Raw genomic sequence first — 14279 nt, forward strand, 5'->3', positions numbered from 1 at the left:
TCATCGTTGGAGAAATCAAGCGCCTCCATTGCAGTCCTATACGCCATTTTGTCCTCGAAGAAGAGGCTATCTGCTTGGTATATCTTGTTTTGCCGCATATCGACCTCATTGTGTTGATCGCCATTGGTTTACCTATTGGCTCAATTCCCATATCGACCTCTCACCTCGTTACTCCTCATCCACAGTCGCGCCAATACCTGCCTATTGATTTGCCGTTCTGCACGACCTAAATCTTCAACCAGCGTGGAGATCCATGCACGGACTTTGGGGAATGTTACATCCCACTCACGTTTGGCGTATCGTGAGTTCCTTGCTTTGAGAGCATTGGGGAATGATGGTACCATCATATGTATTGTTCATTTGATGCAAGTGACATTTTCAATGTACTTTCTTTAATAGTGTTATTATTGTGTTTGTGAGAGTTCTTAATACAATTACTTTTGTTCTACAATTGCATTGGTGTGGTTTTACCATGGTTTATTAGACAACGCAAAATAACAAATCTTTCTGCCATGTTCCCACTCCAGACTCTGAGGTGCACCGTAACCAGGGTTTGGGGAGGTAATACGTAACAATATCCATCCAATGGACATTACATGCAGCCATCACTAGCGATAAGATCAATTGCGAATAAGAACATCACAAACCACATAATTACCATGCATATTAGGGTGGTCCAAAAAAATGAAATTCCAAATTTTAATCTTGGCTGTAGGTTCGGTATCGCCCAATTCAATATCGCCCTGTTCGGTATCGCCCAATAACTATTTCTGCCAAATTTTAGCTTATTTTGGTAACATTTAGAGGTTGCGGCATAAGTTGTCTATTTAATGAACTGAACCATCTGTTGAAAAATGTTGCCTTGTGCAGCAGACATACTTCCTAGACATTTTGAGCTTTGTCTGAAACAAATCGGCCGATAACATTTGACAACGCTAAAATACTGACCACAACTCCGTGAACAATGCTTGTGATCCAAATTTGAAGAAAAAATAAATTGTATAAAAAATGATAATTTGGTGCGACATCTAAATTAGCTCCAACATCGTTGCTTTTTGGGTTGTATAATCATCTGATATAGTGGAACACGGCTGCATAGAGCCAACAGAGGAATTTTTTAAATTTTACCATATGAATCTGGACCTCCCGAATGTGCATGCATCACAAATTACATTCACTACATCTTAAAACAAATCTATCACTAAAAATGTGTCATTAACATAAGCGAAGGCAGGTCATACACTTAAAACATCAGTACGCACTCATGTTAGAGCAGCTGTCCACCCAAAGGCATAACAAGGTATGTAGAGTAATCCACTGGCATATCGGCAAAAGTCTCAATATCCCAGTTTCAGAAAATTAGTTCGAGCAATCATTGAAAATGAGGACGTCATGCTCACGTACGGCCTGATGATTCGATCGAGCGTGAACATAGAAAACAAAGCATTGTGTCCGGACATTGTACTCAGGAACAAAAAGGAAAATACAGCACATCATGATTGACATATCAACCGGCAGTACCCAGCGATTTTGGCCTAAACAACGCAGAAAACAAGAAAATGGTCAAATATCAGGACCTCAAAAATGAGGTCAAGAGATCTAGGAAGCTGAAGAGCATCAAAATTGTACCAGTGATAAATTGGAGCAACAGGAATGATAGAGAAGAACCTCACTGAGATTTTGAAAACCATCCCCGGGAATATTACCACGAATGAAGTACAACTGGAGGCAATCCGGGGTTCGGTGACGATCCTGAAAAGAGCCCTTGGAGCAAAATTGAAAAAGTGAACAGTTTGGTCCATGAACTGTGATCCCTTACCGAAGTGAAGGTGGATACTTTGGGTCTGTTTCACCTCCTGAAACCCGCAAATGGAGATAACAACCAACAACCAACACACACACACACACACACCCTTTCAGGAATACATGCAAAAATGAAGTACAATCTAACTTGTGGCCCCAAAACCAAACACCAAACAATATATTTACAACAGCCCTCACTCCTCCCTCCCGACATGATTAATAGTAAATATCATCATTTTAAACTTACCCAGTGAGGGTTTGGGTAGTACGCACCCGTCCATAGTCCTGGTCTTGCACCGATCCACGCCGTTAGGAGTTTCCATTACAGGTTGAAGATCTCAGCTTTTTGGGTGAGTTGAGAAAGTTCTCCAACTCTTTCATTGTGCAGAGATAGACCCCTTTCTTGCAGGTACTTTTCAAGCCTTTTGAGATTCGTTTAGAAGCTTTGTGAGTGATTCCATAGAAGAATCCTGATCTAGCACATACAATTCCTTTAACATGCCTGAATAAACATTGTTGCGAAGGGGTTCTGCACATGCGCACCTAGCATTTTGGAATAGATTATGTCATTTTGAAAGTCCCATGTTTCACAACCAATACAGCATTATCAATATTCAATCGATGCCATTTCCAGTGAACCATTTCGGTCCATGACAATGATTCAGTAGAAATACAGGATCAAACACATTGATGACATGTGGAATTGAGGTCCTCTCGTGATACCATTTCTGCTTTAATTCTGGACATATTAGGATGGACCAGGGCTAAAGGTGTCTTTAGTATTTTACCAAACATCATTTCTTCAGGTGGGCATCCATTGATTGTGTGTGGGTGTGTCCTATATATTGTTGCGGTTCTGAGAAAATGTACATATTTGATTAATGAAGGTTAAAGGTTCTGCCCCCATATTTAGTCCACATGCAACACGTAGGTCACCTTAGAACGTTAGTTATTTCTTAGTATATGTGAGATAAGGCCATTTCCAATAGTTATCATCTCTGTTGTGTTATAGTGTTGTATGTGGATCATCTGTGTTGTATCATCTGTGTTATAGCCTGGTGTTGGCTTAGAGGCTAGGGTGCCAGCTTAGGATACCTAGGATCCTGGGTTCGAAATCCCAGTCAATCACTGAATTAACGCCAGGGGGGTTGACTCAGCCTGTCATCCTTCTGAGGTTGGCAAATTGAGTACCAGTTCACTGGTAATTCCCTGTTTGTCGTAAAAGGCGACAAACAGGGTTGGAGGCAGAAAGGGCATCTGGCCGTAAAACATTGCCTCAAAAAGGGGACCAAAAAAAACAACAACAACCACGGTGCCCGAAAAAGGCCAACCCCCGCTTTGCGGGGAAAAATGGCCTCTAAATGTGTATTTTTTTTTTGTGTTGTGTAAAACAAATAAGAATAGGCTCCTTCCATTGTGCCTCCACCCTCCGCATTCCACCTCGTTGGGCAGAATCCATCCCGCGCCCCATTTGACAACTCGCAGTTTGTTACGCTTTGGCTACCAGCAGCATTTGCTGCTCTTGGTTTGCTGGAACTAGCCCAGTGACACGAGGTAGGCCCAAAAAGGGGGTGGAGCGGAAGCGAGGCTGAGATCTGGATTGGCAGCAGGGGGATGGTAAGGGCCGCCAGCCAATCAGGGCTGAGGCGACATCGCCTGACAGGGTGTGGCTAGAGGTTCCAGAGGGTTCGCTGGGCGGCGCTATATAATCACCCGCGCAAAGCCCTCAGGAGGACTGATGCACTTACCAAGAGGACTCGCAAGTGGAGAGTGTGATTCGTAATCGTGATTCGTGCTCGCAAGTGGAGTGGAGACTTGTCGTTGTGAACGCATTGCTGGAGCGGCGCATTGCAGAGGACTTGTGAAAGCGGCGCATTGTATTGAACTATACTGGGCACGTGTATAAAGCGCCGGTATATCTATTACGTACGCGACCACGCCAGTGTAATCGCCCAGCTTACCGATCCCCCCGATAATTGTCCGATCCGCGCCAACGACATGCGGAGATCTTGCCTGCCGTCTACCATCTTCACCGCCGTACGAGTTGGGGACCGGAGCGAGCTGTGGACGCCATCGTTGGACCCTCAACCCGACCATCTACAACCCCCGTGTGAGTCTGAGTGTGAACGGGCCCGTGTCCAGGGATAAGTTAAGACTGTTATAAGGCTGCCCTGTGTATCTGCTTCTTCTTCTTCACTGTACATTGCTTCTTCTTCTTCTTCATTGTACAAAGTGTGTAATAAATTACTTGTTCTTCCTGTTTCCTCTTAATTCGACCGTCTTCGTGATTTCTCTATTGGGTAAGCGTGGCACGATCACAACCGCTCCAATCGGGTTAGTTCCTGTTAACAGCCCGAATCGCGGCTCGCTATCGCTCGGCGTGTCCACTGAAACCATGGTTCGGGTGGGGTTATTTCCTTGCTTCCCGGGAGGCGCTGGTAATTAGGTAATAGGACTAATTCGACCTACCACCCTATTCAGCGCTGACCGGAAGGAACGTCATAGCCCCGGATCGCGTCGGCTAGATAAAAGACAATGGGATTAATCCGCCCTTGGTAAGGGGAAAGGCCGACGTTTGAGATCCGCAACAATATAAACAAAACACGTCACAATCTGGTGGGCAGAGGTGAACAATTCACCTTCCCTTCTTGAGATCATTCTTAATCACCTGAACAGCTTTCTCAGCTTAACCATTTGAAGCGGGTGGAGAGGGAGCACTGCTATAGTACTTGATACTATTTTGTTTCATGAAATCCTGAAACACAGTGCTGATGAAACTTGAGCGATTATCACTAATTATACAATCAGGCAAACCATAAGTGGTGAACATGGCACATAACCTCTTCGCCTGTACAGGATGATAAGATTAAGCATTCGATTCACTTCGAATGAGCATCGACAACGACCAAAAACATTTTACGCAATTATGGTCCAGCATAACCGATGCGAACGTGAGACATGGGTTTAGAGGGCCAGGACCACATTTGTTAACGTGACGTGATAGAGCAGGTTATACCCGTTATTTTCTGGCTTAACCTCCTGCCACTATTCCAATTGCTACAATCCTATATATAAAAGTGTCCAAATGATTATAATATACAGTATATTTTATATATTGCAGCCTTTTTTCATTGTCTAATTTATATTATTGTCCCACAGTGGACTATTCTTCCTTTGAAGAATGCAGACATTGATAACATGTACATCTACATAATTACTGTGAGCACTGGAATGCATCCAAATGCATCCACAACATCGAATGTCTTCATCCGATTCAACTTTGAAAAAAGGACAAGTGAGACATTTGCATTGGATAATGGGCAGTTTAAGGTAAGCAGAGAGTGACACAATTCATTTCAGTTGTGAGAAATTTTGAAAGTTGCTATTGTGCATTGTAAAAGATTCATTCATTACCTCCGCCACCAAAGGTGGATGGAGAGTTATGTTTTCATCTCTGTCTGTCTGTCTGTCTGTCTGTCTGAAAACAGGATATCTCAAGTTGTGGATGGATTCAGAGAAATTTGGTGGAGAGGTTAGGTATGTGACAAGGAAGAAATGATTAGATTTTGGTGAAGATCTGGATCCGGATTCGAGAATTTTTGCAGTGATTCTTTACCATTGAGAGATAGGACAAAAAACGAAATGTAGAACAATATCTCAAAAGGTCATGGACAAATTCAGATGAAACTTGGTGGGTGTGTGACAAGAACAAGCTGATTATATTTTGTTTCATGTCCGAATCCAGATCTACATATCAGTGGGATACAAAACGAAAACTGTTCAGTCTGGCGGAGGTATGCTCTCTACCGAGTGTCATTCTAGTTTCATATTCAGCACATGACTGCTGGGTTGCATCACTGCTGGTGGCACTGCTGCACGGATGATGCAGTGCCCCTGTAGGTTGGAGCAGGAATTATTAATTTGGTCAAGCTTTGGCGATAGCTCGCATACTCTTTGCGAAGGACACCGTGGGATCTTTAACATCTACCAATTAATGTTGACAAGATAAGAAGGGCAGTTTAACGACAGAGTATGCCACAGAAAGAAAAAGAGGAAAAGAGACAGAGGAAAAGAGAGAGAAGAAAAGAGAGAGGTGGAGAGAGACTTGACTTTTATGTCCTTTTATTACAAAAAGTATAAAATGAAGATTTTTTACAGTCAAACCAAAATAAACAAAACAGTTACATGCAATTTTACCATCGGGGAAATCAAAACCAACAAACCGTTAAGCTACCAAAAAAACACAAAAGGATATTTAGTAAAGACTAGAGAGAAAGCACCAAATGACCCTCAGATATTTCACAAAAATCCTTTATACACCACATTCTTTCAAAGAGTTCAAGTTGGCTGGAAAGCGCGTAACAGTAAAAATCGAATTACAGTAAAAATCGAATTACAGTAAAAATCGGATTACAGTAAAAATCGAATTACAGTAAAAATCGAATTTCAGGAAAGAGAAAGAGAAAGAGAAAGAGAAAGAGAAAGAGACGTGAGAGAGAGAGAGAGAGAGACACGGCGCGAGAGAGAGACGACGCGAGGGAGAGAGACGGCGCGCGAGAGAGAGACGACGCGAGGGAGAGAGACGGCGCGAGGGAGAGAGACGGCGCGAGGGAGAGAGACGACGTGAGGGAGAGACGACGCGAGGGAGAGAGACGACGCGAGGGAGAGAGACGACGCGAGGGAGAGAGACGACGCGAGGGAGAGAGACGACGCGAGGGAGAGAGACGACGCGAGGGAGAGAGACGACGCGAGGGAGAGAGACGACGCGAGGGAGAGAGACGACGCGAGGGAGAGAGAGACGACGCGAGGGAGAGAGACGACGCGAGGGAGAGAGACGACGCGAGGGAGAGAGATGACGCGAGGGAGAGAGACGACGCGAGGGAGAGAGACGACGCGAGGGAGAGAGACGACGCGAGGGAGAGAGACGACGCGAGGGAGAGAGACGACGCGAGGGAGAGAGACGACGCGAGGGAGAGAGACGACGCGAGGGAGAGAGACGACGCGAGGGAGAGACGACGCGAGGGAGAGACGACGCGAGGGATAGACGATGCGAGGGAGAGACGATGCGAGTGAGAGACAATGCCAGTGAGAGACGATGCGATAGAGAGAATGTGAGCAAGAAGGAGACAGATAGAATCAGAGAGACAGAGAAAAAGAAGTAAATACCATATTCAAAATGTATTTCATGGAATAATCCTCTGTCACAATGCACTTTAGAAAATACAATCAACTTCTTAAAAAGATCACGCTAGTAGCTTGGAAAATGTGAGGGAGCAGTATTATCGGTAGAGCTGATATTTGAACAGCATAAAGAGGGTGGAATTATATGGTGAGGAGCTGTGGATCATATCCGGGTGATGGAGAGCTACCCTTCTGGTTGGGTTACCATTCTGGGTTGTCCCTTTTTTTACGCATTACTGGGCGATGAGAATTGATGTTTTTCAGACGATGATGGCAATCCCAGCAGAACTTGCAGAAGTACTTGAAGCACATCATCTCTCTGCAGAAGAAGGTTCCAGGCAGGCGGCAGCATATCTGGCAGACCGAGTATTTCAGATACGGGTCGATCTGGATTTTTTTGGTAAAAGTTTCAGTTGTTATTTCCACAAAGGCCACCTGAATCGCCATCAGGTAGCTCTCATGATTTCCAAACATCACACGACCAGACCCGATTGGATATTCATGTTTGTCGGTGTTTAGGGCAATGCGAACAACGCCCCCAAAGAGTTTATTGAAAACACGAGCGAGTGTCTCTGATGTTATCATGCCATGAAGAGACCCCACGAACACAGTCCATACAGGCTCCATCCTGGGCTCACAAGGACCACAATCAAATTTGGAGTCTGCACGGAGCCATGGGATTACTTGCACATCTTTAAATTTCATGTAATAGCTGAACACCCTGTAGAAATAACTTGCAGATAAATCATCGCCAGCAAGATCAGGTCTGCAATTTTTCAGTAATGCTCGCACACCCACTTCAGACTCAAACACCATATACGCATATCCTCGAGGTGCGGCTCGAGGTGTGGCACATGGGTAATTGCCCTTCTTTTCCGGCAACTTCACTGATACTGGGCCAAAATCATGAAATGCCTCCAGCAGGTCGACCTCAGTTAAGTTATGGGGAACTCCACCGAGAAAAACTTTTGAAGAGAAGCCAGGGTTCTTGTAGATCCTTGGGGGAATTTTGCCTTTCCATAATGATGGCTTTTTAATTCTGGTAGTTGTGTTTTGATGTATCGATGCCTGGTTTTCAATGCTACCAAGCTCTTCAAGCTGTGGGGGTGATGCATGAGAGACTACTCCACAAGGAAACAATGCACCTCCTCCGAGTCCAAATCCCAGCGAGCTGACTCCCTCCATTGCTCCTCGCAGCTGGCTCATACGGGCTCCATGCATCTGGCTTGCCAAAGCTTCACGGCTCGCAGCTACAGATGTAGATAGGACTGCTGGAGAGGACAATGAATCGGAAGCATGGAGGTCAGGCATTAAGTCTGCAAGTGCCATGGAGCCAGAGCTGAAGTTATTTGTATTAGAATCACCATACCTAGTGGAGCGGGAGACTGCATGAGTATGACTCTCCATTACAGAGGGAGTGTTAAGCCACTCTATCGAAGCTGAACTCCCCCATTGACCTCCACCGAGCAATGGACCAAACTCTGACCTGGCACCTGCACTTCCTAACATGCTGCCAAACTGCTGTGGTCCACCAAACGTAGTCTCTGGAGAACTACTTGAGTGAAGGGGCCTAAATTGGTCAGCTGCTGAATATGTCACATCTGGTTCAGCCATTCGAATGTTCACATAATCCCCAACATATGCACGATGTTGATGTTCAATCGAGGCTTGTGATGGCGTGCTTGTACCCGGGAAGAGAGTTTGGTTAAATGGAGCTGGGCCGTGGAAAGGTTCAAGGGCAGCTTCTCCGAGCATCTGAATCAAGAGTTTATCCATATTTCTCAGCAGAGGTGGTAAATCTCCTTCCCCGTTCAAGGCAGCCAAGTCACCTGACACGTCCATGGGCATGACAGAGCAAATATAAATTTGTCACTTTTTCTGTCCTCTAGCAGACTTATTGAACCATTTCATCAACACACAATTAACTTTGGCACAGGAGGAGGCCATTCGGCCCATCACGCCTGCACAGCACCAAGCACAGTAATACATCATCCATCCACACAAAAAGCTTCCAACGAGACCTGCAATTATCCCAATACCCCTCTATTTCCAATGCAACTCGGTACCTATCTAATCCCCATTTAAACCTATCCACCCCTCCACTGTCACTACCTTTCCAAGGAGACCATTCTATGCATTAACCACTCTCTGCTGAAAGATCCCTAGCCAAAAACTGATCTAACTCTCATCTTCTTTACCCTCAAGCTATGGTCCCTGGTCCTAACACTGTGCACTCTGCTGAACAACTCCACTGCACCTATCTTGTCCACAAACTTGATTATTTTAAACATCTCAATCAAATCTCCTCCTAATCAACTTCTTTTGAATGCATAAAATCCTGTCTCCTTCAGCCGCTCCTCGTACTTTAGTCTAACTAGGACTGGAATCAATCAGGTAGCTCTTGCTGAACCCTCTCTATGGCAGGTGTATCTCTCCTCTGACATGGTGACCAAAACAGCACACAATATTCCAGGTGAGGGCTCACTAAATTCCCGTACAGTGTGAACACTACCTTTTTTGATTTATAATTTACTTTCCTGAATCTGTTTACCCCCTCTCTGCTATCTACCTATTACCTCCAAACATAAGTGTCATCCACAACTTCATAACGTCTCAAACACCTTCCCCCAAACTGAAATCAATACAACTAATAGGACAGTTCCCCAATTCTTTGCTGGAACCTTTCTTGAATTGTTACATTTGCTACTCTCCAATCCTCCAAATCATTTCCAGTCGTTCCCAATCACAATGTTTGCTCCAAAATATTGTGTCCCCAACCCCTCTCTCACTAGGTACGCACCCTTCCCAGTCATTCCAAACTGGTCCTGGACTCTTTTGCAACTGAGAAGATGGAGAGGTTTCTGGCAACTCTTGACTCTGACTCTGCAAGGGCATCAGCTCACATGTCCTAAAAACCTGCTCTGCTGCTCTTGCACATCCTCTCACTGCCTTTTTCATCCTGTCATTTGCATTAGGCCATCTTCCATATGCTTGGAAGATAGCCAACATCACTGCATTACATACAAAGGTGCAAAAACGGATCCCCTTAACAGCTTAGCAGCTTACCATCATCAGCAAGGTCATGGCATCCATCATCACAGTTGACATGAAGCCTCAACTCAGATCACCAATGTGGTTTTAAAACAGGTCACTCCACCTTGGACATGCTGCCTCCACTCACCCAACAATGGATGGATGCGCTCAATGTCAGACATGAGATCAGGGCCGTCTCTCTGGACATATCTTACACCTTTGATATAGTCTGGCATCCTGCCTTACTCTCCAAACTCTGCCTATAGCACCCAAGGCCAACTCCACACATGGCATACTCTACTCTCGTAGTCAACAGGTGATGCTCAACTGAATCTTTTAATCTCCTCTCCCTGTCAAGGTTGGATTGTGACATGGCAGTGTTCTGGGCCCAGTACAATTCCTAATATTTATCAATGATCTCTCTGGCTGTCTGGAAAATCGCCTTTATCTCTTTGCTGATGCCTCCACAATCTGCTGAGGGATTCTCATACTTCAGATATACAGGCAGCAGCTACTGAGGCAGTAGCTGCTTCCCTCTTCAGAAATGAACAAAATCACAAAGTGGTCAAACACTTGGGATGCATATTTTAACACTGATAAATCCAAAACACTCACTATCAGTCACTCAAACCCCTGGGTTCTTATCAGTCATGGTCTTTCTTGGGCAAACTTCATTTCAAAGGTGGCCTCCAATGCCAGCTGCCGACTGGGCATCCTCCGTTGTTCAAAATCCTTGGCACACCTGAACTCCTATCTACCTACAATGCCTTCAACCACTGCTTGATAGAGTTCTGCTCTCTCCTCGTGACTGGCTCCCTTGCCTCACATCTTTCTCAGCTTGACACCGTGGAAAACAAGGCCTTCGGGATTATTGTAATCTCCCATGATGAAGCTGAGTCTATCACTTCACCATCACAGACAAGTCGGTGGTCTCCCTATATCTTCTACTGCTTCCTTTCTCGCATTGCGCCCTCTGCTCTTCCTTTGAGCACTGTAGAACGCAGTTCCTTGTGGAATTTTTTTTGCCATCTTTCAACTTTGCTTTAAGTGGTAAGCATGGGGATTTGTGTTGGCACGCCATTGCTTTTGCTCTCGTTGCCCCCATTTTCATTCGATATAATGCATGAGATTTCAATATTTATTGAGGCTGCCAAACAGTCTATCGGAAGCTCCACATCTTGACTTAAAAATAGGACCACGGGTTCTGAAGCTCACATGGACCAGGAGCAACAATTACTCAAACCCCCCCAAAGGCTCCCTCGGACCCTGATATTTTTAATGCCGTGAAAAAACGTTGGTACATCATAGGAAATGAAGGTTGTGGACAAGTTTCATCGAAATTGTGTGTGCAGTTTTGGAGAAGAGAGTAAATACCTATTTTGGGGAGGGGGGAAGGGAGGAGGGGTCAAAAACACCCGGCAGTTCTCCTTAATGAACGCAAATGTCGATGCGGTCAATACACCTTTGTTAGGCATCAGATATGAAGCTTATAGCCAAGTTTCATCAAAATTGTGTGCATAGCTTCAGAGAACAAAGCACATACCTATTTTTGTTTTTTTTGGGGGGGGGGGGGGGGGGAGGGTCACAAACCCTCTCAATGAGCGCAAATTTTGATGCAGTCAATATGCTATCACAGGCAACAGATATTAAGTTTGTGGTCAAATCATCAAAATTGTGTGTGTAGTTTGGGAGAAGAGAGCAAATACCTATTTTGGTGGGTCAAACCCCCTCCCCCGTAGATCCCCTTATTGAGCAGGGATTTTGATGCTGTCAATACACCTTTGTTTGTGGACAAGTTTCATCAAAATCGTGTGTTTGGTTGAAGCGATAAACACTCAAGTGTTTATGGACTCACTGACTGACTTGCCTACGGACACTGCTTAATAGCATACGCCCACCGGACTAAAGTCCAGGTGAGCTAAAAATGGTAGGGGTGAGAACCCTTCCCATTTCCTTTTCCTCAAGATTGGATGGAGTAAAGTGTCCTAGGATTAAACTCTCTAGTTTTGTATTGAATGAATGCCTTCTGCCTATCCATAATTGCCCTGCGTACCTCCCTGCTCAACCACTCTGGTCTCTCTCTGGCTAAACCTTTACACCTCCTAGAATATGCTTACTCTGCACCTCACACATTTGCTCCTTGAAGGTTACCCATTTCTCCGATGCAGACAGCCCACTCATTAAATTTACTCAATCTAAAGCTCCCAAATCACTTCTCATACCTCAAAGTTTGCCCTTCTAAGATCCACCAGCCTGACACCATGTATATATACATACATATATATACATACATATATATACATACATATATATATATATATATATATATGTATATATATATATATATATATGTATATATATATATATATATATATATATATATATATATACATATATACATATACACAGTGCATTCAGAAAGTATTCAGACCCCTTCACTTTTTTCACATTTTGTTATGTTGCAGCCTTATGCTGAAATCGTTTAAATTCATATTTTCCCTCATCAGTCTACACTCAATACCCCATAATGACAAAGAGAAAACAAGATTTTAGAAAGTTTTGCAAATTTATTAAAAAGAAAAAACTCAAATATCACATTGACGTAGGTATTCAGACCCTTTGCTATGACACTTGAAATTTAGCTCAGGTGCCTCCCATTTCGCTTGATCATCTTTGAGATGTTTCTACACCTTGATTGGAGTCCACCTGTGGTAAATTCAATTGAATGGACATGATTTGGAAAGGCACACACCTGTCTATATGAGGTCTCACAGCTGACAATGCATATCAGAGCAAAAACCAAGCCATGAGGTCGAAGGAACTGCCTACAGAGCCGAGAGACAGGATTGTGTCGAGGCACAGATCTGGGGAAGCCGACAAAAAAATTTCTGCTGCATTCAAGGTTCCCAAGAGCACAGTGGCCTCCATAATTCTTAAATGGAAGAAGTTTGGAACAACCAGGACTCTTCCGAGAGCTGGCCGCCCGGCCAAACTGAGCAATCAGGGGAGAAGGGCCTTGGTAAGAGAGGTGACCAAGAACCCGATGGTCACTCTGGCTGAGCTCCAGAGATCCTGTGTGGAGATGGGAGAAACTTCCAGAAGGACAACCATCACTGCAACACTCAACCGATCTGGGCTTTATGGCAGAGTGGCCAGGCGGAAGCCTCTCCTCAGTGAAAGACACATGAAAGCCCGCTTGGAGTTTGCAAAAAAGCACCTAAAGGACTCTCAGACTGTGAGAAACAAGATTCTGTGGTCTGATTAAACCAATATTGAACTGTTTGGCTTCCGTCTGCACACAGGATCTCTGGAGCTCAGCCAGAGTGACCATCGGGTTCTTGGTCACCTCTCTTACCAAGGCCCTTCTCCCCCTATTGCCTAGTTTGGCCGGGCGGCCAGCTCGAGGAAGAGTCCTGGTTGTTCCAAACTTCTTCCATTTAAGAATTATGGAGGCCACTGTGCTCTTGAGAACCTTCAATGCAGCAGAATTTTTTTTGTCGGCTTCCCCAGATCTGTGCCTCGACACAATCCTGTCTCTGAGCTCTGCAGGCAGTTCCGACGACCTCATGGCTTGGTTTTTGCTCTAATATGCATTGTCAGCTGTGAGACCTTATATAGATAGGTGTGTGCCTTTCCAAATGATGTCCAATCAATTGAATTTACCACAGGTGGACTCCAATCAAGGTGTAGAAACATCTCAAAGATGATCAAGCGAAATGGGAGGCACCTGAGCTAAATTTCAAGTGTCATAGCAAAGGGTCTGAATACTTATGTCAATGTGATATTTCAGTTTTTTCTTTTTAATAAATTTGCAAAACTTTCCAAAATCCCGTTTTCTCTTTGTCATTATGGGGTATTGAGTGTAGATTGATGAGGGAAAAAATGAATTTAAACGATTTCAGCCTCAGGCTGCAACATAACAAAATGTGAAAAAAGTGAAGGGGTCTGAATACTTTCTGAATGCACTGTACGTACAGTCACGTGAAAAAGTAAGCACACCCCATGTAAAGTTTTCACTTTTTCAACATATTTCAACATACAGCTATTTGATCTTCATTTCAACAATATTGATAGATAAAGGTGATATAATATAACAAATATCATGAAACATTTACATTTTGTAGTCCATTGTATAATTTAAATAAACATAAATGCAAATTTCACATGTGGAAGAAGTAAGTACACCCCTACATTTATTACTACTTCAAATACCTAAAATTTGAATCAGGTGCACCAGCTCAGGTGCAAATGATTAGAACATC

The 14279-nt window shown here is 44.1% G+C and overlaps 1 protein-coding gene and 1 pseudogene across 1 annotated transcript in view; one reads left to right on the forward strand and one right to left on the reverse strand.

Moving 5' to 3' along the window:
• LOC137439250 (polycystin family receptor for egg jelly-like) overlaps positions 1 to 14279 on the forward strand; it is a 252807-nt gene that overhangs the window by 124025 nt on the left and 114503 nt on the right. The window contains exon 14 of the mRNA XM_078767971.1: positions 4963 to 5133. Coding sequence (XP_078624097.1) covers positions 4963 to 5133 — 171 coding nt within the window. The remainder of the gene's footprint in view (positions 1 to 4962; positions 5134 to 14279) is intronic.
• On the reverse strand, positions 7186 to 8832 carry LOC137418660 (cytoplasmic polyadenylation element-binding protein 1 pseudogene; annotated as a pseudogene).

Source organism: Myxine glutinosa, chromosome 14 (genome assembly GCF_964187855.1).
Source record: "Myxine glutinosa chromosome 14, kmMyxGlut1.1, whole genome shotgun sequence".
In the NCBI taxonomy this organism is placed as follows: Eukaryota; Metazoa; Chordata; class Myxini; order Myxiniformes; family Myxinidae; genus Myxine; species Myxine glutinosa.